Raw genomic sequence first — 21044 nt, 5'->3', positions numbered from 1 at the left:
AGCGTTTGGGAAACAATTGTATAACTCACGCGTAGCAGATTGGTTCCTCCGGCTTGCTGGTGAAGCTCGGCAAAGGGTACTTTGGTTTCACATGGATGGAAAACAACCCTCCCAGCACCAGGTCTCCTGCCTTCGCACAAAACACACAACAAGATGGATGGAAACACAACCCTCCCAGCACTGGTCTCCTGCCTTCACACAAACACACAACAATAGATGGATGGATGGAAAAACAACCCTCCCAGCACCAGGGGCCTATTTCACGAATCTTGGATTAACTAATCCAGGATGGCCAAAGCGAGGCTTTTTAAATCCTGATCTTTACAGCCTGGTTTATTCCGTTCCACTAAAGCCAAGCGAGGCTCAGAATTGGCGGATTTGGCGAGCCGGGCTCAGCAAGCCTCGCTTACAAGCGCGTGCACGCATTCCTTGAAAAGCCATGATGCCGATCATAGATTTCTTGAGCGAGACCAATCATGAGCGAGGCGAGCAAATCTGCAGGGAGAGCTGCGGCTTTCACCGTTGAGGAGCAAGAAAATCTTATGATATACTACGAGGAAGCCAAGGAAATAATTTAAAAAAAGGGAAATACAAGCGCCATTAACAAGGCGAGGGAGAAAATATTGCCGACAGATTGAACGCGTAAATTGTAAAGCATATTATATATATAGGCCTATAGTCGAAGTCCATAAATATATAATTCAGTGAACCTATAGCCCCGAGTTGTGGAGGGTGAGCTATCCAAACGAGCTTAAACTTTAAGGGCACTTTCTCGAAATAGCGCACTGAGCTCATTTGTGCAATGCAAACGCCAAACTAATAGGCGAGTGTGCGCCATGAAATGTTACATTACATTAAGTCTGTCTGTCTATCTGTCTGCATGCACTATAGTGTCACGATTGCATGGCATGGCAATACCGATTGTTCAGAATGTATTATTCCATCATAATTTGAGCCTATAAATGTCTCAAATTTGAAAGCACTATATTTCTAAAACTATGAAACATTTCAAAGATTCCTTTTCAGGCACACATGTCCACCGTAGGATGAACCTAAATAGGTTTGAATGGGGTTTCTAGGTGTAAGTATGTAGGACTATGGGTGAAAAGTTATAATGGTAATATGTTGTAAAACAATGAGTAATGGTAATATTTAGTGGTTTTCACTTTTACAAAAAAATAATAATTATTATTATTATTCTTAACCGTGCACTTGCACGACAGCAAACCTATTCATGGGGAACATTCACCAAAAGCAGCTGATCTACAAGCTCACAAGCTGTCATGATGTTGTGCAGCCTATATATTTTGGTTATTTGATTTTATATAGTGCTTAAATTAGTCCTTTAATGCAGACCGATACAAATAAGGCAACATAAACCCATAATAATTGAATAAATCTGGAAAACATCATTGGTTTGTGATCAGTTTGACTGCTTAATGAACAGTAAAGACATCAGGATTAGGTTAAACCTGGCTGTTAGCCTGGTCCGGAGCAGGCTAAGTCCAAAGCATAAGTTCCCATGGTAACTTATGTAGCATCCCTTTCATGAAACCGAATCAAGCACTGATCCAGGATATATTAAGCCAGGATATGTGTTAAAGCCCGCGGCTTAATCTCTAATCCAAGTTTCGTGAAATAGGCCCCAGGTCTCCTGCCTTCACAAAACACACAACAAGATGGATGGAAACTGTGGGAAGAAGAACTCGCATTTTTTACTCAAATAATGTATCGATATACTTGAGCTTGTAGATCTGTTGTTTTCAAAAGATTTGCAATTAAAGTGCAGAGAGAGAAACAGAAAAGTAATCAAAGGCAGCGGCAAACTGATATACTGACCTTGTTGAGTCTGTTGACCATGAACTGGGCTTGTATGTCACAAGTAGACCACGCTGAGGAGGACATAAACAGAAGAAAGCGAAGGGCATTATTAATAGCTCTGGCATTTTTCATTAGGGTGATTTATCAACTTTGTTTCGATTTTGTTTTGTTTTGAATGTACTGTAATTCTGCAAATTGTACTTCAATACAATCAATGAATGAATCAATCAAACGTATCTATCGCTCTGGCTATGTTCACGTTATTTCCAGCACGTTCTTTGCGACATCGCTCCACACTACGACTAAAAATGTGGAAATAATCACACTCTGGACAGATTCAAGATACCATTTCAGCTCACCATCTCACAACGTTAGTAATAGTATTGAAAGACCGAATAAACATATACAGTATATATACCCACTTTAAAAGTGTAAATAAAATCTAAATGAAATAAAAGGCCAAATGAAAGATGCTAAAAAACATGGATAATATTAATAATGACCTTGTACATGAGAGAATGAGCAGAATAACGACATGCATGTCAGGTACAGGTGTGTGTGTGGAACAGTCTTCATGACTCGGACCCCTCCTCAACGCTGTCCACCGGCCGGCTGATATACCCACTGCTGACGCACGCACGCACACACGCACGCACATACGCACGCACGCACGCACGCACGCACACACGCACATACTGTACATTATGTGTGTGTTACATCAGAGTTGTGCCAAACGCAGACACACGCACACACGCACGCACGCACACACGCATGCACCCATGCACGCACCGACGCACGCACATAATGTACATTGTGTGTGTGTGTTACATCAGAATTGTGCCAAACGCAGACGCACACACGCACGCACGCACGCGTCAGTGCTGCGCCACCTAGCGATCCCCTGTCAGAGAGTGATTAATTCAAGGAGTCATTGAAGCGAGTGTTGTTTAATTAAGTGTTATTGTTATCGTTTCAAACCCTGTCTGTATAAAACATCCTCTGAGGGCGATGAGTTAATTAAAAAAAACATACTTGTTCATTAAAAAAACAACATGTTCATGATCAGGAAATAAAATAAATAAAGATGTTTGCGTCGCCCAGTCGTCGCCTGTACACACAGACATGACATCACTCACTTTAAAGGAGCAGTTCACCCAAACAATGACTTATTTTCTCATTTCACTCCCCTTGAAGCCGTGAATTCATGGAGATAGTGAAATGGAGTGTAGCCTACAAATGGGACCAAATGGACCCTTACGGGTCTGTAACTCTGAGAGTGTACAAATGGAACCAAATGGACCCTTACGGGTCTGTAACTCTGAGAGTGTAACACATGGAACCAAATGGACCCTTACGGGTCTGTAACTCTGAGAGTGTAACACATGGAACCAAATGGACCCTTACGGGTCTGTAACTCTGAGAGTGTACAAATGGAACCAAATGGACCCTTACGGGTCTGTAACTCTGAGAGTGTAGCCTACAAATGGAACCAAATGGACCCTTACAGGTCAGTAACTCTGAGAGTGTACAAATGGAACCAAATGGACCCTTACAGGTCTGTAACTCTGAGAGTGTACAAATGGAACCAAATGGACCCTTACAGGTCTGTAACTCTGAGAGTGTACAAATTTAACCAAATGGACCCTTACGGGTCTGTAACTCTGAGAGTGTACAAATGGAACCAAATGGACCCTTACGGGTCTGTAACTCTGAGAGTGTACAAATGGAACCAAATGGACCCTTACGGGTCTGTAACTCTGAGAGTGTACAAATGGAACCAAATGGACCCTTACGGGTCTGTAACTCTGAGAGTGTACAAATGGAACCAAATGGACCCTTACAAGTCTGTATAATTCAGAGAGTGAATACATTTGGCTCATAACACGATGCTTGAGCTTGTGAGCTTGTAGATGTGTGTGTGTGTGTGTGTGTGTGTGTGTGTGTGTGTGTGTGCGTGTGTGTGTGTGTGTGTGTGTGTGTGTGTGTGTGTGTGTGTGTGTGTGTGTGTGTGTGTGTGTGTGCGTGCGTGCGTGTGTGTGTGACTGTGTGTGTGTGTGTGTGTGTGTGTGTGTGTGTGTGTGTGTGTGTGTGTGCGTGCGTGTGTGTGTGTGTGTGTGTGTGTGTGTGTGTGTGTGTGTGTGTGTGTGTGTGTGTGTGTGTGTGTGTGTGTGACTGTGTGTGTGTGTGTGTGTGTGACTGTGTGTGTGTACACTATTGACTCTGCTGCTAATGGACTTTGTCTGTTTGTCTGTTCCAGCAGACAGAAGAGGAAATACTTTTAACTCATCGTCTGCCAGAGTCTGTGTTTCAGTGAGGTGGCAAAAAATTACCCCGGGTCTCGAACCGGAAGTTAGCAATGAGGTCATGACCGACAGAATAAGGTTGTGGATACGAGCGGACAAAATTAGTTCTCTCAGACGGGGGGCCTTATTTTCATCATAAACCTCTTTGCCTTTTTGAATAGTTCAAAATAGCCGATCTATACAATCTCAGAAACGTGTCGATGTAGATAATTGGCTAGTTGAACAATTTTAATGTTTAATGTTTTTCAAAGTAGTAAAAAAGGCAAAGAAGTTTAGGGATATGGGGGTTTAGCACTGCCGAAAATAGGCTATTTTTCAATAGCTAAAGTAAGTTGGAAGGCCATCCCCCAGGAGGAAGTCACTATTAAACGTTGCTCTGGAGAGCGAAGTCTGGAGCTCCCTGCGACCCGACTGTGGATAAGCGGTCGAAGATGGATGGATTTCCGGGGAGCTATCTCTGTCTCTCTCTCTCTGTCTCTCTCTCTCTCTGTCTCTCTCCATGAATGTGTTTTAAGCATCATGTTATACTTAAGCTATTGAAAAATAGCAGATCTAGAAGCTCACAGAACGGCATCGAGTATTCGAGTGCCGCGTTATGAGCTTGTAGATCTGCTATTTTTGAAATATCGAGAAAATATGCTTCAAATCTTTGAATATATATATACCAGTATATATATATATATATATATATATATATATATATATATATATATATATTCTTTCAAAGCGAACGTTTTTAACTAAAATCTTTGCTTCTGAGGGGTTCCTGCATGGAACAACATATTTTCAGATGGGGGTCGGCAGCCAATTACATATAATTCTAGGGGTCCTTGACATGAAATATTGAGAACCACCGACATAGAGGTATTTCAGAAAGACATGATTTAGAAGACATTTAAAAAAATGTTGACGTCCGGCCTAAATGGGTTAAAAAACGACTACATTGTAGCTGTAATAGTAACATTAATGATAACACTAATGTTAAACTTTAAAAGCAACAGCAGATCAAACATGGACTCTGGCCGTGATTGATTGATTGATTTAAATATTTATTAACGGTTTACAGAATTACAGTACATTTCAAGCACAAACTCAATACAAAGACTGTTAACTGTGAGTGGACGACCCAATTAAGCATTACACTTGTTTACAACAGGGTCCACATTGTTCAATTCATCAAAACATTTAGAGACGTACAAATAGACACTTCTATATAGTTAAAGAACAGAACAGGAATTCATCATAAAACAGTGTTCCCTGACCGGGAATCGAACGCAGGCCGTGGCGGTGAGAGCGCAGAATCCTAACCACTACACCATGGAGAATGAGGATATTGAAGATGAGAAGGGCTGTGGAGGGTGAAGAGAACGCGCTATTTTATAAAAGTTATTTTCAATGTCATCATGGATCAGGGTTACAGTAAATGACAATGTAATTCAGCCAGGGGTGCCATGGATGAAAAGATTACAGGGGTGATCTGAAGCAAAAATGAGAACCACTGCTTTACATTTCTTCAGACGATTTTTCAATGTTTTGTTAACAATTTGGAGTGGACAGAATGTTACTTCGACGTGCCCACTGCCCAGGGGGCGTTTGACTCCGTGAAAGAAGAAAACTACAAGTGAATACCCGCCCAGTGGATGGGCTGCGGCTGCATCTGTTCCATTGGCTAGTGCCTATCACTGCCGGGTGACACACTTCATTTTTATGCTTGTCGGCAGCTGACATCTGCCGCAGAGGAGAGCGTCAGCTGTCGGCTGGCCGTTGCGCAAGTCCTCGGCGGAAGTAGAGCATTTTATCCATCCACCAGCTGTCTAAAAACCCGCTTTTTCGGCAGCAATCTTTTTCCGCTCAGGTGTAGAAGCGCCCAGACCCAGTGTGTGTCTGTCAAATAAATAAATAAAATAAAATAAATATTGCTTTGTTATGCAACCTCACCATGCACATAAACAGCTATACTTTGCTTTTTTTTGCTTTTCGGGTGGAAAATAGTCTTTAATAGTTGTATGTACAACCGCCAGGGATGTAGTGGAGCAGTGCCCCCACCATGCTGAGATTCACACGCTATATTATACTATACTAGTCCATACCCGGGGATATGCACACTCAAAGTATTTGCAGACTTTGGGTTATGTGCTGTGTATACTGTATGCATAATGTTTGAGAACCACTGCTCTGAAAGAACATTGGACAATGATGTTTGACAGTCAGCTATATTGTTGCTTATTGTAGAAGTGTTGACAGTTTAGCGTGCCTCTCACACGCGCGCACACATTTAGTACATAAATCGTCTGGAAACGTCATAAGGATTGGAACAGAGAGGTGCGTTCGTCTGTGGACGTCCTAGCGACGTCCAAACGACACGGGGCGAGATAAGAATATTCAGAATGATTCCTATTTGTTTTTTTGGCATTTGGCTTTTCGCTTGCCGTATGCTAACGCTCTGTGCAACGATTAGCTTGTCATTGACTCCCATGAATGACTCGTATCTCCTCATCCAGGGCGCTCTCCGTGGTGATAAATGGATCAATATGCTGGCGCTTCATTTCTGCTCCTCGTCCGTCTGTCCCGCAAAATATGGACGCTTTTTGGAAAGTAGCGGTCCATGTGTGGACAGGCTACCTGTCGCCGCGGTGCATGGTGAGATGTGTGCAAACCGTGTAGTTTATCAGGAGAAGACTACCAAACGATGCAACACGCACACACACAGTCAGCGGCGCCAAATTGTATAGGGCACAATTTGTTGTGTTGCAGCGCTAGCTAGAGGAAGCATGCCAGTGGGGTAACGGTGAGAACGGTGGCCTGTGATGCAGGTGTCGCCAAGGGACGCAGGTGTGTGAGGGTGCGAGGTGAATTCACTAATAAATTAATGTTGCATCCTTTGGTATTCTTCTCCTGATAAACTACACGGTTTGCACACATCTCACCATGCACAACGGCGACAGGTAGCCTGTCCACACATGGACCGCTACTTTGCATTCATATTCATGTCATATTGACAGTGCAATACCCATTTGTGCATTTTTTAATCCACTAATAAATTCATTATAAATCAGTAATGTGCGAAATTGGAAAAAGGGCTCCAGGAAGACCTCCATATAATTATGGTCCATGCCTGTGTGTGAAAAGTGGGAGTGATTGGGCCAGGCAAGGTTGAGAGAAAGTGCTGTCAGGGACATTCAGACAGACAGACAGACATTTGCTGAATTTTAGTATGATATGATGATTTAGTATGATGATATGATTTAGTATGATGATATGATATGATGATAGTATGATGATATGATGATATGATATGATTGTTGTTAATAATTAATTGATAATATGCCTACATAAAATCTGTTGCAAAGGCTAGTTTGTCATCCAAACCCTGCCCATAGTAACTACATTTTAGACTAGAGGTTACCATTTATTTTGTTAGCTTAGGCCTACTCAGGTGACTGTCCTCCCCTTGTCAAGGGAGGACTCTATTGCCATTATTATATACCTCTTTCCGTTGGGTAGGACTGGACATAACATATTGTTTTACATGCTTGATAAAATCTAATTGATACTTGTGTAATGTCGTGATTGGTTTTATGGCTTTTCTTCAGTAGAAACAGTAGAAACAATTACAAATATTGATTGCTTGTTATTAGCGATCTATGAATTTAATACAGAGAAACTAAATGGAAGAGAACCTGTCAGTAAAGATATCACACCATGGTTTCCTGTACAGATTCTAGATAAGAACTCACCACATTATAGTTGGTGCCTTCAACTCCACTGGAGACTAAAGCATTACACTTGTTTACAATAGGGCCCACCATTTTTCAATTCATCAAAACACTTACAAATATAGTCAAATCAGGAAATCATCATAGAGGAGATAAAAAAGGGAAATTAAGAGAAGGCCTTTTAAAGGTGGCTTTTGCAAGTCTTACGTAGATTAATATAGGTAGGGTGTTCCAGAGTTTGGGAGCATGCCCTGCCACCCTTTGTGATGAGCTGAGCTGTGGGGGTCTCAAGGAGGGCGTTGTCTGAGGACCTGAGTGTACGTGACACACACACACACATTTTGAACCTAAAGGCAAGTCCACACCAATGATTTGAAATGCAACTCCTTATTGCAACTGTAGCTCTTTGCAACACCTTGCAACTTCTACTTGCGTTGCGTTTAGTCTGCAATGGTCTCTTAGCCCAAACTGCACCAATGCAACGAATAGTCTGAACTTTTTTTTTTTGCCACAGTAGATTGACATTTGACAGGTAGATGGGCAGGTAGATTTGACACGCAGCAAAGGTCGTCGGGATCGGTACTCGAACCTGTGACACGCTGTCAGGCAGGCACGTGCAGGGGGGGGGGGGGGGGGGGGATAATGCAACTGGGGGACATGGTTGCAAGTATAGTTCCATGTTGCAAGGAGTTGCACGTACGGCGAATCATTGGCGCGGTTTGGCCTTAAAACGGGTTTGTTTCAAGGACTTGCATTGTGGACTCAGACTGCATGCGTAACAGCATGCATGGCCTTTAACAAGTTACACTGTCATATACAACTCAAGACCAGCCTGCATGGGCCTTCATTTTCAGGCCTGTTGAGAAACCCAACTTGAGGGTGATAAGCAGTGTATGTGTGAGTACCAGGACACTAGTACTAACAGGCGATTCGTGAAATCATTAAATAAAGTTTGTAGCTACTAAAAGACCTGTAGCCTATTAGAATTAAGACAAATAGCTATAGCTGCATTTTATACTGTATGTGGGAGGGGTGGGGGAAATGGAGAACAGGGGAGTCTTGGGGACACCTATATTGCTGATTCATATGTGTACATGTGTTTTGGTCTGGACCCCCCCCCCCCCCCCCCCCAACACACAATTTCAATTAAATTCAAAGAGCTTTATTGGCATGAGAAAACATACGTTTACTTTGCCAAAGCAGAAAGAACAATACAGCAATACAATCAAAACAAAAAGTATGTACTTTGAAGGTCAGAATCTTCAATAGATCAACTTCTATGTACCAAGATCACTCGATGCAGGTATAGTGCAGGAATATACACAATGATTAGTCACACACACACACACACACACGCACACACGCACACACACACACACACACGCACGCACGCACGCACGCACGCGCGCACGCACACACACACGCACACACAAACAAAAACAAAAAACACGAAACACAGGAAACACGAAACACATCAGGGTGACAGAACAGGTCACGAATCATGACACTGATAGCCCCCCCCCCCCCCCCCCCCTCTCTCTCTCTGTCTGGAGTAGAAACTGATAGTAGGCTATTTACCATCTGAAAGGAAGGCATGCTCCAGATGAGAACTCCCTACTGTACGTCATATTTGACCAACCCAACACGGCCTTCACAAATTAAGCAATTTATAGCGCCTTGTTGTTGGTAGGCCTACTTGTTATAAATACTTTCATTTTCCCTTGTGAATCTGCACAACGACGACGACCACGTGATTCCTTGCTAAAGGTAAGAGGACAATTACATTTTGCAGAATGCATGACGCATTATGTATTTTATTTTATCACTGATTTTGTCTAAAGACTATATCTTGTTCTAACTTTGGCAAACCGTTCAATCCGTTTTTGTTCTGAAATTTGATCAAATTCTTTGAGTTATTGTAATGTTTTGTTTTAGAATGGCACAGTCTATAGGTTTAAAATGAAGGGGGCGGAAGTGTAAATATCTGCATTTATGCTGAACTATTCCCGATTTGCCCCAATTGCGTTATTTATTGATAATGATAGCTTGTATAGGGCCTACTACGCCGTCGCCTATATGACGAGATCATTATTTTCTGTGAAAGTGAAAGCACTTGGCACACCATATAAGTATAAAGGCCTGATAGTGAGAGACCAATAACGTTTAAGTCAGTGGGTCTAAAAACATAAAGGAATTCTTATTTTATTTATTTTTTACAATTAAGAAGCAGCGCAAATATATTCAGTTTGACTCATTCTGAATGTTTCACGCCTAAAATAGACTGCATAACAGATAACACAGCATAAGACTGCAGCTGTATAGGTCTATAGCCTAATCTTTTAAATACAGTCTGAGTCTGACACGCATGGCGATTGACATCATTGACTGATTGAGGATTGTGAATCATCACTGATGAAAAGGCTTAATAATGAGTTATTTCTTGCTTTAATATTTGGCGGCGGCCTATATATTAAAAGCCATTTATGGTATAGGCTATATAACAACACACACAACTCGCGCTACAAACTACAATAAGAAAATAGTTGGCAAGCTTAGGGTACGTTAACGTTGATCGTCGCTCTTATCTCTTATGATCCTCCTGTGAGTCTGTCTGTCTCTTAAAAAAACCAACCAGCTGGACTAGTTACTTTTCCCCGCCCAACCATCAGCAATTCAAAGTCAAAGCCTCCAATAACGCCAGAAATGATGGATAACCTGTTCTGAGCGAAACTCCTCACTCTGGCCCAGCATCAGTGGTTCTTGATTGATTGATTTAAGTATTTATTAATAGTTTGCAGAATGGGTAAATTTCTCAAGTGGGGTCCGGGGACCTTCTATAGGGTTCCAGGCAAGGGGTCCTCAGCAAAATGTGTGTGTGTGTGTGTGTGTGTGTGTGTGTGTGTGTGTGTGTGTGTGTGTGTGCGTGCGTGACATGTGTGTGTGTGTTTAGTTTAGTTGCACATGTGTACATTAAAAAACAAAGGCAAATTCAAATGGGATGACCGTGCAGTGTGACTGTAATGTAACTTTCTTCTATATCTAATCAGTGTTTAAGCTTCAGCCCATGCCACGTTTTGATAACCTTCACGGGGCTGTTTCTTTTTTAGAGTTTACTATAGCCTACTTGATTCTGTTCTGCAGTATTGAGCAATTTTTATAGTGGTGTACTGGATATTATGGTGTGATGACCCTCTCCCTGCATGGCCTGCTAGGGCTGATTGGCAGGGTGGAGTTGGATCGTCAGTGAGATTATTGGACCACACCTGAGTCTGGTTTCTTGTGAGAGTCACAAGAAACCCCTATAAAATAAATTGCTCAATACCGACAGCCGGGCAAGTGGATTCATGAATGTATGTATATAGACAATATTTTAGGCCAATAAAAAAGACTATATATACCAAATTTCCCACCCGTCCACCTTTTCATAGATTTTGTATAGCTAGCCATACATATTCAACAACACTATCATCAGTGTTGTGTAAATGAATGTTTTTTGTTGGTCCTATATGTCTGATTCACATGCATTTAGACACCCTTGTAAACTTGACCCATGGCTCTGTGTGTTCTTTCCCCCTTTACACCAAACCTCTCCACTCAAAATAGCACTTATAGCAGATCTACAAGCTCACAAACCCCCCCACCCCTCCCTATACGGTTCAAGTGGTTATTAAAATATTATAAGGCCTATAATAAATATGGTCTGAGGAATTTAATCTAACATTTTCTTCTGACTTCTTTTCAGATCCTGAATCTTTACTCCAACATCTTAACCAATAATGGCACGCTACACTCATGACACTCTCGCTCACATTCTAGCGCGAATTTTAGAGGATTTGGAGTATTCCGAATTTGGGAAATTCGTATGGCAACTGCGCATCGAGGGCAGCGTTAAAAAATGCGTTCTGGACGGTGGCCAGCAGATGGAAATAATATATGCAATGGTGGGAACATATGATGATCAAGTTCTCTGGAAGGTCACCAGAAGGATTCTGAAGAAGATCAGAAGGATTGATCTAATCGAGAAAATCCCAGGGTCAGGTAAGGTTCAGGATACAACGGTAATGAAATGAAATAATAGAGTTTTATCAAGTCATGTCATGTAATTCCCCTCAGCTGTGGGGTCAGAATCCAAAGTTACTAAGAAGAAACAAAAATAATTAGATAAAGATCAAACATTTGCTTAGTCATATGCTTATAGCATTTTTCAATCTTTCAAGTGTATTTTTTATTTCATATCTATTGCGATTTCAACACTAATACCCACATATGCGCGTATACCATCATCATACCCGGAAGTCATGCAGGAACGCCTACTGAGTGCATGGCCTAAAACTACTTTCTGGCTTTGACAGCCCATACATCCAAACAGAAAAGTCCTCTCTGAATGCATGAATACCACCTTGCCACTCACTTTATGCATGCTCAATTGAGCACATATAGATTGTATAATACTTATTAGTGCTCATGAAGTATTTGAGGCATGGAACTGTTTCAATTAGGTGCTGTCCATGCAGCAAAAAATAAATAAATAATAATAATAATAATAATAATGTTTTGTCATATATAGATGTAGGCTACTCATAAAAGTGTACCCCCCATATTGTCTTCAAGGCCCTGCTGCGACTGTGTCAGTGCCAACCGAGGGCGCCAAGAAGCTGAGGTCGGTGAGGACTGACTTCATTGCAGGAATGTCACAGGCCAACCTGCATGGTCTACTGGACAAGCTTCTGGATAGGGATGTACTCAATGATGCTGAAATGGATGACATTAGAATGGAAAGGCTCAATGCAGACAAAGCACGGAGGATTATTGACACGGTGCGGGGAAAGGGAGACGGGCCAAGTTCAGATATGATTGCCATAGTTCGTCTGCTGGACCCAAACCTTTGTGAAAAGATAGGTTTGTAGTTTGTATAACCATGTGGAAGAAAAGGAAACTACAACATAGCAACCAATCAAACAAGTAATTCTGACCATTTGAATATAGGTGCTATAGATACACAGAGAGTATATTTTTATACTGTAAAATCTTTAGTTTCTTCATACAATGCAAATATGCATTTCCTGTTCTCTGACTTTGCTGCCATATAGTCATTTGTTTTCTTAAACATGCATGTAATAAAACGTTGTAATACTGTTGGTTTGTTTGTTTGCTTGCTATATTATGTTTTGTATGAGAATGAGGGCCACCTCATTGGAGAACTGGCTTGACAGGTCTCTTCAGAAATAATAAAACATGAAGGTGACTGAATACAACATCAGATATTATAGTCATACATGTGGTAAATACTAAAGAGTAAAGTGTAAATTAGAGAAACTGAACATCTACACTCCAATATACAGTATATCACCATTGAGTAGTAGGCCTATACTATATTAAGTAGTACAGTCAATCCTCATGTAGACCTATAGGCTTCAAATGTTAAAATGAACACCAAAAATAAATCACAACATGAATTTTCATGTATAAATATATATGAATCAGTCCTGAGGTTGGTCCAAGAAGACATTATGGATAATTAGTATGGAGTGGACTTCAGATGGTTCTTCGTCTCAACTGCTCAAATAACCTCAATCAGGACATTATTATTAGTAATATATAGAAATTTGAAAATGGAATAGCAAAAATATACTTTATGAAAGGCTGGAATAGACAAAGAAATATATACTAGCCTATACTAATAATACTAAAGTCATATTAAAAGCAATAGTATAGGCTACAGGGAAATAGATATACACAAACATTAGTATAGCAAGAAATAACATGTCAAACAACAATGGTATATTAATGTGAAGAAGCATCCCATTAAGTTGTTAATCAACGCATGCATGGCCTGATCCATAAGAGGGTATTTTCAACTTAGCAGTGGTTCTCAAACCTCTTCATCTCAAGGATCCCTAAATTGATATTTATTTTTGTCCCATGCACGGACCCACATATATGAAAATGCCAGAGAGAGCCCCACATGCATATTCGTGTTGTAGAACGCTGGAACCCCCTCAAGGATCCTTGGGGGTCCCCAGACCCCACTTTGAGAACCACTGGCCTATGGGTCCTTTTTTGCCCTTTCTTTACTTTTAAAATGTAGATTTTTTTATATTTTGAAAAGGATTTTTGAATAGTTCAAATAGACAATCTACAAGCTCACAATGTAGATCAGGTATTTGTATGTGAAAACAATATAGGCCTAGGCCTAATACACCGACACCAACCTTTGTCAACAGGGGCGTCATCTATGACCCATTCCAATTTCCCAATGATTCATTATGCATAGCCGGCCTACTGTAACATGGTTACCCAATACCGCCCCCAGCTGGCAAAGTCAGGTTAGGCCTACTGGGTATGTCAGAGTGAATAACTAGATGATTCATGCTGCAGTGTGCAATCTCTTTCTTTCTTTCTTTCTTTCTTTCTTTCTTTCTTTCTTTCTTTCTTTCTTTCTTTCTTTCTTTCTTTCTTTCTTTCTTTCTTTCTTTCTTTCTTTCTTTCTTTCTTTCTTTCTTTCTTTCTTTCTTTCTTTCTTTTGAGTGACGGCATCCCGTTGCGAACGTTATCGCACGCTCACAGTGAGTTGGCCAATCACATTCTTCATACTGCCGGCATCTCTCACGTCACACCAGGAAGTAAACATCACAGAGAGCTGATAATGAAAGTAACGGCGGAGAGATTTATAAATCACACTTTATCTTTTACATGGTCCTGACCAAAAGTCCATGAACAATAAAATAGTCAAGGTTAGTATGCTGTTGGAATTGAATTCACTCTCAACCGTGTCTTATGTATCTGCTAGAAGACGTAGAAGTGTCTATTTGTACGTCTCTAGTCTAAATGTTTTGTAGCCCCTCTCGGAACCCTACATAAAGCTTTTATGAAATTTGATTGTCGCTTTAAAGTGTCAGAAACTTTACTACATTTGGGTTCTGCTTGTGGGGCTAAATGTTTTGATGAATTGAACATGCATGGTGGACCCTCTTGTAAACAAGTGTAATGCTTAATTGGGTCGTCCACTCACAACAGTTAACAGTCTTTGTATTGAGTTGTGCTTGAAATGTACTGTAATTCTGCAAACTGTTAATACATATTTGAATCAATCAATTATACTGCGTGCCGTGTACAAGTGAAAACGACAACTATCTTTATTTGCTCATGAGCATATCAGAGACTATATGTAGATCTTTTCCATATAATAGTACTTAAACACAATTTCAGATAAAATGCAGTGGTGTGTTTGATTGTCCACTCACAGTTATAAGTTTTTGTATTGAGTTGTGCTTGAAATGTACTGTCTGTAATTCTGAAAACTGTTAAATACTTCAATCAATCAATCAATGAAAGTATTGACAATACTATTGTCAGTGCACGCTCTTTGGCATATCAATGTTGTGGGACTTTCTCAGAGCATGCTTGAGGTGACACCAAGCCTGATTATTGATTGACTGTCAACTTGTTTTCCAGGCTTGTTTAACATCTTGCACCCAGATGACACACGTGTTCGTGTACGGGACCCTGAAGAAGGGCCAGCCCAACTACCATCGCATGTTCGACACGGCCAAAGGCGAGACGACGCAGTTCCTCGCCTCGGCGCGCACCGTGGAGAAGTATCCGCTCGTGATCGCCGGCGAACACAACATCCCTTTCCTCCTCGACATCCCGGGAGAGGGCCAACGCATCCTCGGCGAGATCTACGGCGTCGACGACCGGATGCTGGAGTTCCTGGACGCCTTCGAGGGCGTTCCCGCCATGTACCAACGGACCACGGTGAAGCTGGAGGTGGTGGAATGGGTCGGAGGGAAAGACGGAGAGGAGAGCCCGTCGGTGGGGAGCGTCGTCGATGCGTTTATATACAGCACGAAGACGTACCAGCCCGACTGGCCCACACTGCCCAACTATGACAACTATGACTCCTATGGGGATCACGGCTTGGATTATGTTACCAGAGAGGCCAGGGACTGATGCACTGTAGCTCACTATAAATACCAGCAGTAGCACTTAGCATTTATCTATTTTGTAAAAAGAAGTTTTTAAAGAATTAACCATCCATGTTCTGGGCATTCGGGACATTCAGTGAAAATAGCCGATCTACAAAGCTCACAAAATGTGTCAGTGCGAGTCGTGCAACACATTGTGAGGTTGTAGATCAGGTGTTTTCATCTAAGAGATTTAGCATAGAGAGAAAAAAAGGAGACCACGGTCAACAAAGTATATATGGTTTAATTGGTTAAGAGATCAAAAATGGATTCAGACTTAGAAGTAAAAAAAATATATAACTTGTGAATATAATTAGAATAAGAGTAACTAATGACACCTGTTTACCTCTGGTAAAGTAAAACATAAATGTTCTTTTTATCCTTGCATTTTTATGTGAAGTGGCCATGAATATAATTCCTGTAATGAGATAATAAATGACCACCAAAGCCAGTGTGTAGCAACTGGAACATATTTGATAAAGGCAATCTATGCAAATTGTGCAGCGCTTCCCCCGTTTTTAAACATTTGTTAAAAAAAAAGGGGGCCTTTCTGTGTGGAGTTTTCATGTTCTCCCCGTGTCCCCTAGGGTAGGTACCCTCACAAAAAACGTAATCCTGGTCTCTAAACTACCTCCCCCTGGTCAGCTGGGGCGCCTGATGGAGGGGAAAGGAACTGGTCGGAAATAACATGTTCCTTCCATGTGCGGCCGGGGAAACTCCCCCCTGTCAGGTGTAAAGCAGCAACTTGGACTCCTCATGCATAGGAGGCATGAGGTCTGTCCGCTGCCCCCCCAGGTTGGCAGAGGAAGTGTAGCGCCCAGGATTACATTAGATAATTGGCACTGGGTGAAAAAACTGGGTTGCAAAATCGTGGGATAAAAATTATTAAAAAAACAAAACAAAAAAAACATTCGTTTTTAAATATGGGGATGGCCCCATATTCAAATTATCAGTGACTGATGAATCCAGAGTCAACTCAGTCAAGATTGTATGAACCTTTGACTCAGGAGTTTACAAATAATGGTAATTTGTAAATAAATCCATTGTGAAATGAATAACTATTTAATTAACCCGTATTAAAGTTCAATTCATTATTTCCATGGCATGATGACGTAAGTTATCAACACAAAAGGTCAAGTGGCCTTGCCCTTAAAATGATGAAATTCGAGGGCTGAAGATGGTTCTAACATTATAGTCACTATAGGCATTTATGTGCTGCTGAAAATAAAATATGCTGACCATGATGGAGGTGCGGACACACGATGGCGCTGTCGCACTAGAAGCTACTAAGATAGGAGCTTCGTCAGGATTGTCACGAAAACTCATGAAAGATTTCTAGTACATTCAAGCCGCTGCCAAGGAGAGCCTTTCCTCGCTTCACTAACGGTAAGAATGTCATGTATAAGTTATAACAAACGTCTTTGGTCATTAGTTGTGTTTTATTTGTACTGCACCTTCTTACTATAAGTTGGTTTCTGTTTAGCATTACTGACGTTAATAGGGAAATGTTAAGTTGTACACATATCACACATCGTATACAGTAGTTGTACAAGAGGGCATGCATGGTCCATTGTATGCTTCAGAAAAAGCATGTGTTCTTGTGTTACAGTGTTGGTAACACTAATGTGTAACTTTAGTGTTATTGTTGTGTTATTGCAGTGGCACAATCGCACATGCTGTAGCATAATCACAATTAAAGTTTCACTTCACAAAAAGTTGACCTAACCTTGCTATACAGGTTACATGGGTAACAGGTCATCTCGCCCCTCAAAACATGCACATGTGTTACTCTGTTTTCTCTTTATTCTATAAAGTACAACCTTGACTAAACTAAACTTAATTGTCTTGTATGAAGTTAGCATTTTAAAGCTTAGCAACAACAATCTATACTTAGGTTGAATTGATCATGAGACTCAACCTTTCCACTAGCTGTCTCATACATAACAAGGCAAACACAGCTGCAACCAATATGCAATGCATGTTTGATTTAAGCACGTAAGCGGTATTAACAAGATTGACCATTGTAAATGTTTCTCTTTGTCATCATAACTAAATCAGATTGATTTAATGATCTATGACACGTAGGGCAGATTGTTGATTTAATGATCTGCTCCTATGATTGACACAAGTAGGACAAACGTCATCCCAGTTCCATTAGATTTAATCATTGAACTCTTAGCCTAAGAAACGGTCCAAAGGGCTTGCTAGACGCACAGTCATCTGCAGAAGATAAGAGATAGACACTTTGTTAGTTGCCTTGTTTTAATAAGGTGAGATAGTGTGTGTGAGAGAGAGAGAGAGAGAGAGAGAGAGAGTAGTGTGTGTGTGTGTGTGTGTGTGTGTGTGTGTGTGTGTGTGTGTGTGTGTGTGTGTGCGAGCGAGCAAACTTGTAGATCTGCTATTTAAACTACTCCTTCTTTGAAATATATTATTCTTTTCTTTTCAAAATCACACTTGTGTGAAGTGAGTGGTGCCTTTCATCATGATGATGTATGTATGGTGATGAGAACGTCATCATACATCAGAGACGTAAGCCCTGACCACACCGAAGGGTCACCATGCAGCTCCTTGGGTCCAAAACGGTGTGGTTCGGGCCATTGGATTCCATGCGTTTTAATCACGTGGGACAACGTGGGGCGGGACGACCCTTTGGTGTGGTTAGGGCTTTATAGAAGACATACTGTAACAAATGCTGGACATCAAGTCTGATTATCGACTGTCTTTTCCCCCAGGAGTGTTTAGCATCCTGCGCCCAAAGATGACACACGTGGTGTTCGTGTACGGGACCCTGAAGAAGGGCCAGCCCAACTACCATCGCATGTTCGACACGGCCAAAGGCGAGACGCGGTTCCTCGCCTCGGCGCGCACCGTGGAGAAGTATCCGCTCGTGATCGCCGGCGAACACAACATCCCTTTCCTCCTCGACATCCCGGGAGAGGGCCAACGCATCCTGGGCGAGGTCTACGGCGTCGACGACCGGATGCTGGAGTTCCTGGACGCCTTCGAGGGCGTTCCCGCCATGTACCAACGGACCACGGTGAAGCTGGAGGTGGTGGAATGGGTCGGAGGGAAAGACGGAGAGGAGAGCCCGTCGGTGGGGAGCGTCGTCGATGCGTTTATATACAGCACAGAGACGTACCAGCCCGACTGGCCCACACTGCCCAACTATGACAACTATGACTCCTATGGGGATCACGGCTTGGAGTATATGGACCACACACAAGTCATTTCATGATATCAAACATACATGTGTAGCTAGAAACCAAGGAATAGTATATTATTCCATCGAGACAAAGCTGTTAAGGTTTAGCACCAGATTAAGAATAAGATTCACACCCCAATTTAGAGCGGATAACATCTCAAATGACAATATAATGTAGAAGGTGCATCAATATAGCAGGGAAGACTGCATGAAGGCAATACAAATGCAGAGTTTATAATCAGTATGACTGTATACCTGCTTAAAAAACTCTGGTGGTTCATGTAAGCAAGCCAGACCAGTGTCCAGAAAGGTCCCTCAGTACAATACTGTTTTATTATAGGCTTTTAAAGTGTTCTCTTTTATTTTATATTTTCTCAAACTCAGGTTGAACTACTCCTACTTTGTTTATTGATTTCAAAGTGTGAAGGGCAGGGACTGTCGTGTTGGTTTTCCGGCATTCCAATTTTGTTTTCCGCACCGAAGGCACTGAAGGCAGCCGTTGTTTTTTCCTTTGTTCCTATATGTAAAGAGGAATATAAACAAGACCTTGGCGCAAAACTTCATATTGACCCTGCTCTAATGCAACAAAAGTGTGTTCTTACATCCTCCATTTCACGATTTCAGCACTCGTGAGTAAATTAATTGAATTGCCATTATGAAAGTTTTCAGTGACGTTGGACCCACAGGTTGCATTGTCGTCAATAATTAATCTGTCTTTAAAACGTTCTAATGATAATACAGCATATTGGCATTGTCTGTTGGTGCACACATGTTATATGGACCATGTAACAACATGGTCAACAGCACTGTTTGCAAATGTAGCTACATGTGTTGGCCACAAAGACAATTTAGACAAAACATGCTGCTGCCTGCTAATGGAGCTTGTAGATATAGGCTAATTATTTTTCGGGGAAATTGCAGATAGTTTAGCAGACTGAAGTTGGAAAGGCTGTGCCCAGTGCGGCAGTGCCTGATGTGTCTTGTGTGTCTGCGGGCAGCGCAGGCAGTAGTGGATATGCGCTAAACGCATGCATGTTAATTAATTAATTAATTGGCTGAATCAGTAGGGGCCTTTTGATTTGGTGAAGCGCCAGGGCCTTGAGAGGGGTTAATCCGTCACTGCCCATTCACTCCAGTATGAAGTTAACATAATAGTTAATCCTGGACTGCAACAGAGTACCGGTAAATAAGGTGGTTGAATGGAGTGATAACAACGCTCTCATCATTAACACAAAAAAGACAGAAGAGATTGTTTTTGGTACACCACCAGAGATACACAGATCCCCCATTACTATTCATGGTGAACCGATCAACCAGGTATGTTCGTACAAATACCTAGGAGTAGTAATAGACCATCTTTTGACATGGAAAGATTGATTCAGTGTGTAAGATCTAAGATCCTTCGGTGCTGGTAGACGGATTCTTCTTTTGTTTTTCACTTCTGTTATTATGAGTGTTCTTCAGTACTGTAGTACCACCTGGTATGGATGTCTGTCTGCAGCCCTAAAGTCACAACTGCTGCAACAACTGAACATTTGTTCAAAGATTGTTGGACAACAACTTCAGAAACTTTATACATCCACATATGATAACAGCACCCTAAGGTTAGCAAGAAATATCACCTCTAATACTAAGCATGTGTTGTATGGAGAATATAGGTTGCTGCCTTCAGGAAGGAGATATGGTGTACCAGCATACAATAAGGTCAGACTAAAGAGGTCCTTTGTCCACCAGTCGACTTTGAGGCTTAATCAGGAGATGTAGTAGTAGTAGGAGAGAGAGGAGGGGGGAGAGGGGAGTTGCACCACTCAGTTCACACGGGTGTGATTTTTACATATTCATGAGATGACACAAGTAATCATTTATTCAGTATTCATTCAATAATGCCTGGTAACAGTCATTGGGTTACAGATCTTAACCATGTAGGCTACCAATTTCTCTTGCCAACAAGGACTTTCTCTCACAAACCTTTTCAGAAATTCCTCATTATTTTTTAAATGATATAAGTTGTGTGAACTGTAGTGATGGAACCTGT

General features: G+C 41.5%; 3 protein-coding genes across 2 annotated transcripts; 2 read left to right on the top strand and 1 right to left on the bottom strand.

Annotated features, from left to right (window-relative positions):
- LOC308311923 (N-chimaerin-like) overlaps positions 1-21044 on the bottom strand; it is a 168915-nt gene that overhangs the window by 56797 nt on the left and 91074 nt on the right.
- On the top strand, positions 14455-16268 carry LOC308311931 (gamma-glutamylaminecyclotransferase-like). The gene is made up of 2 exons (XM_080758737.1): positions 14455-14574; positions 15296-16268. Exons 1-2 carry the CDS (start codon positions 14554-14556, stop codon positions 15791-15793), a joined length of 519 nt encoding a protein of 172 aa, XP_080614863.1. The 5' UTR covers positions 14455-14553; the 3' UTR covers positions 15794-16268.
- Positions 17162-19464, top strand: LOC308311502 (gamma-glutamylaminecyclotransferase B-like). Its single transcript, XM_080758195.1, has 2 exons — positions 17162-17193; positions 18540-19464. The coding sequence occupies exon 2, from the start codon at positions 18566-18568 to the stop codon at positions 19040-19042; it is 477 nt and encodes a 158-aa protein (XP_080614321.1). The 5' UTR covers positions 17162-17193; positions 18540-18565; the 3' UTR covers positions 19043-19464.

The sequence above is a fragment of the Protomyctophum bolini genome (genome assembly GCF_963924005.1).
Source record: "Protomyctophum bolini genome assembly, chromosome: 24".
NCBI lineage: Eukaryota > Metazoa > Chordata > Actinopteri > Myctophiformes > Myctophidae > Protomyctophum > Protomyctophum bolini.
Note: the sequence above shows the minus strand (reverse complement) of the source record. Positions and strands in the feature narration are given on the sequence as shown.

Excerpts from the sequence above, each read along its gene's own strand:
- LOC308311931 (XM_080758737.1), top strand. The coding sequence starts at position 14,554 with ATGAACAATAAAATAGTCAAG. Across the intron at positions 14,575-15,295 it reads TGAACAATAAAATAGTCAAG|GCTTGTTTAACATCTTGCAC; the intron begins GTTAGTATGCTG and ends CTTGTTTTCCAG.
- LOC308311502 (XM_080758195.1), top strand. The coding sequence starts at position 18,566 with ATGACACACGTGGTGTTCGTGTACGGGACCCTGAAGAAGGGCCAGCCC.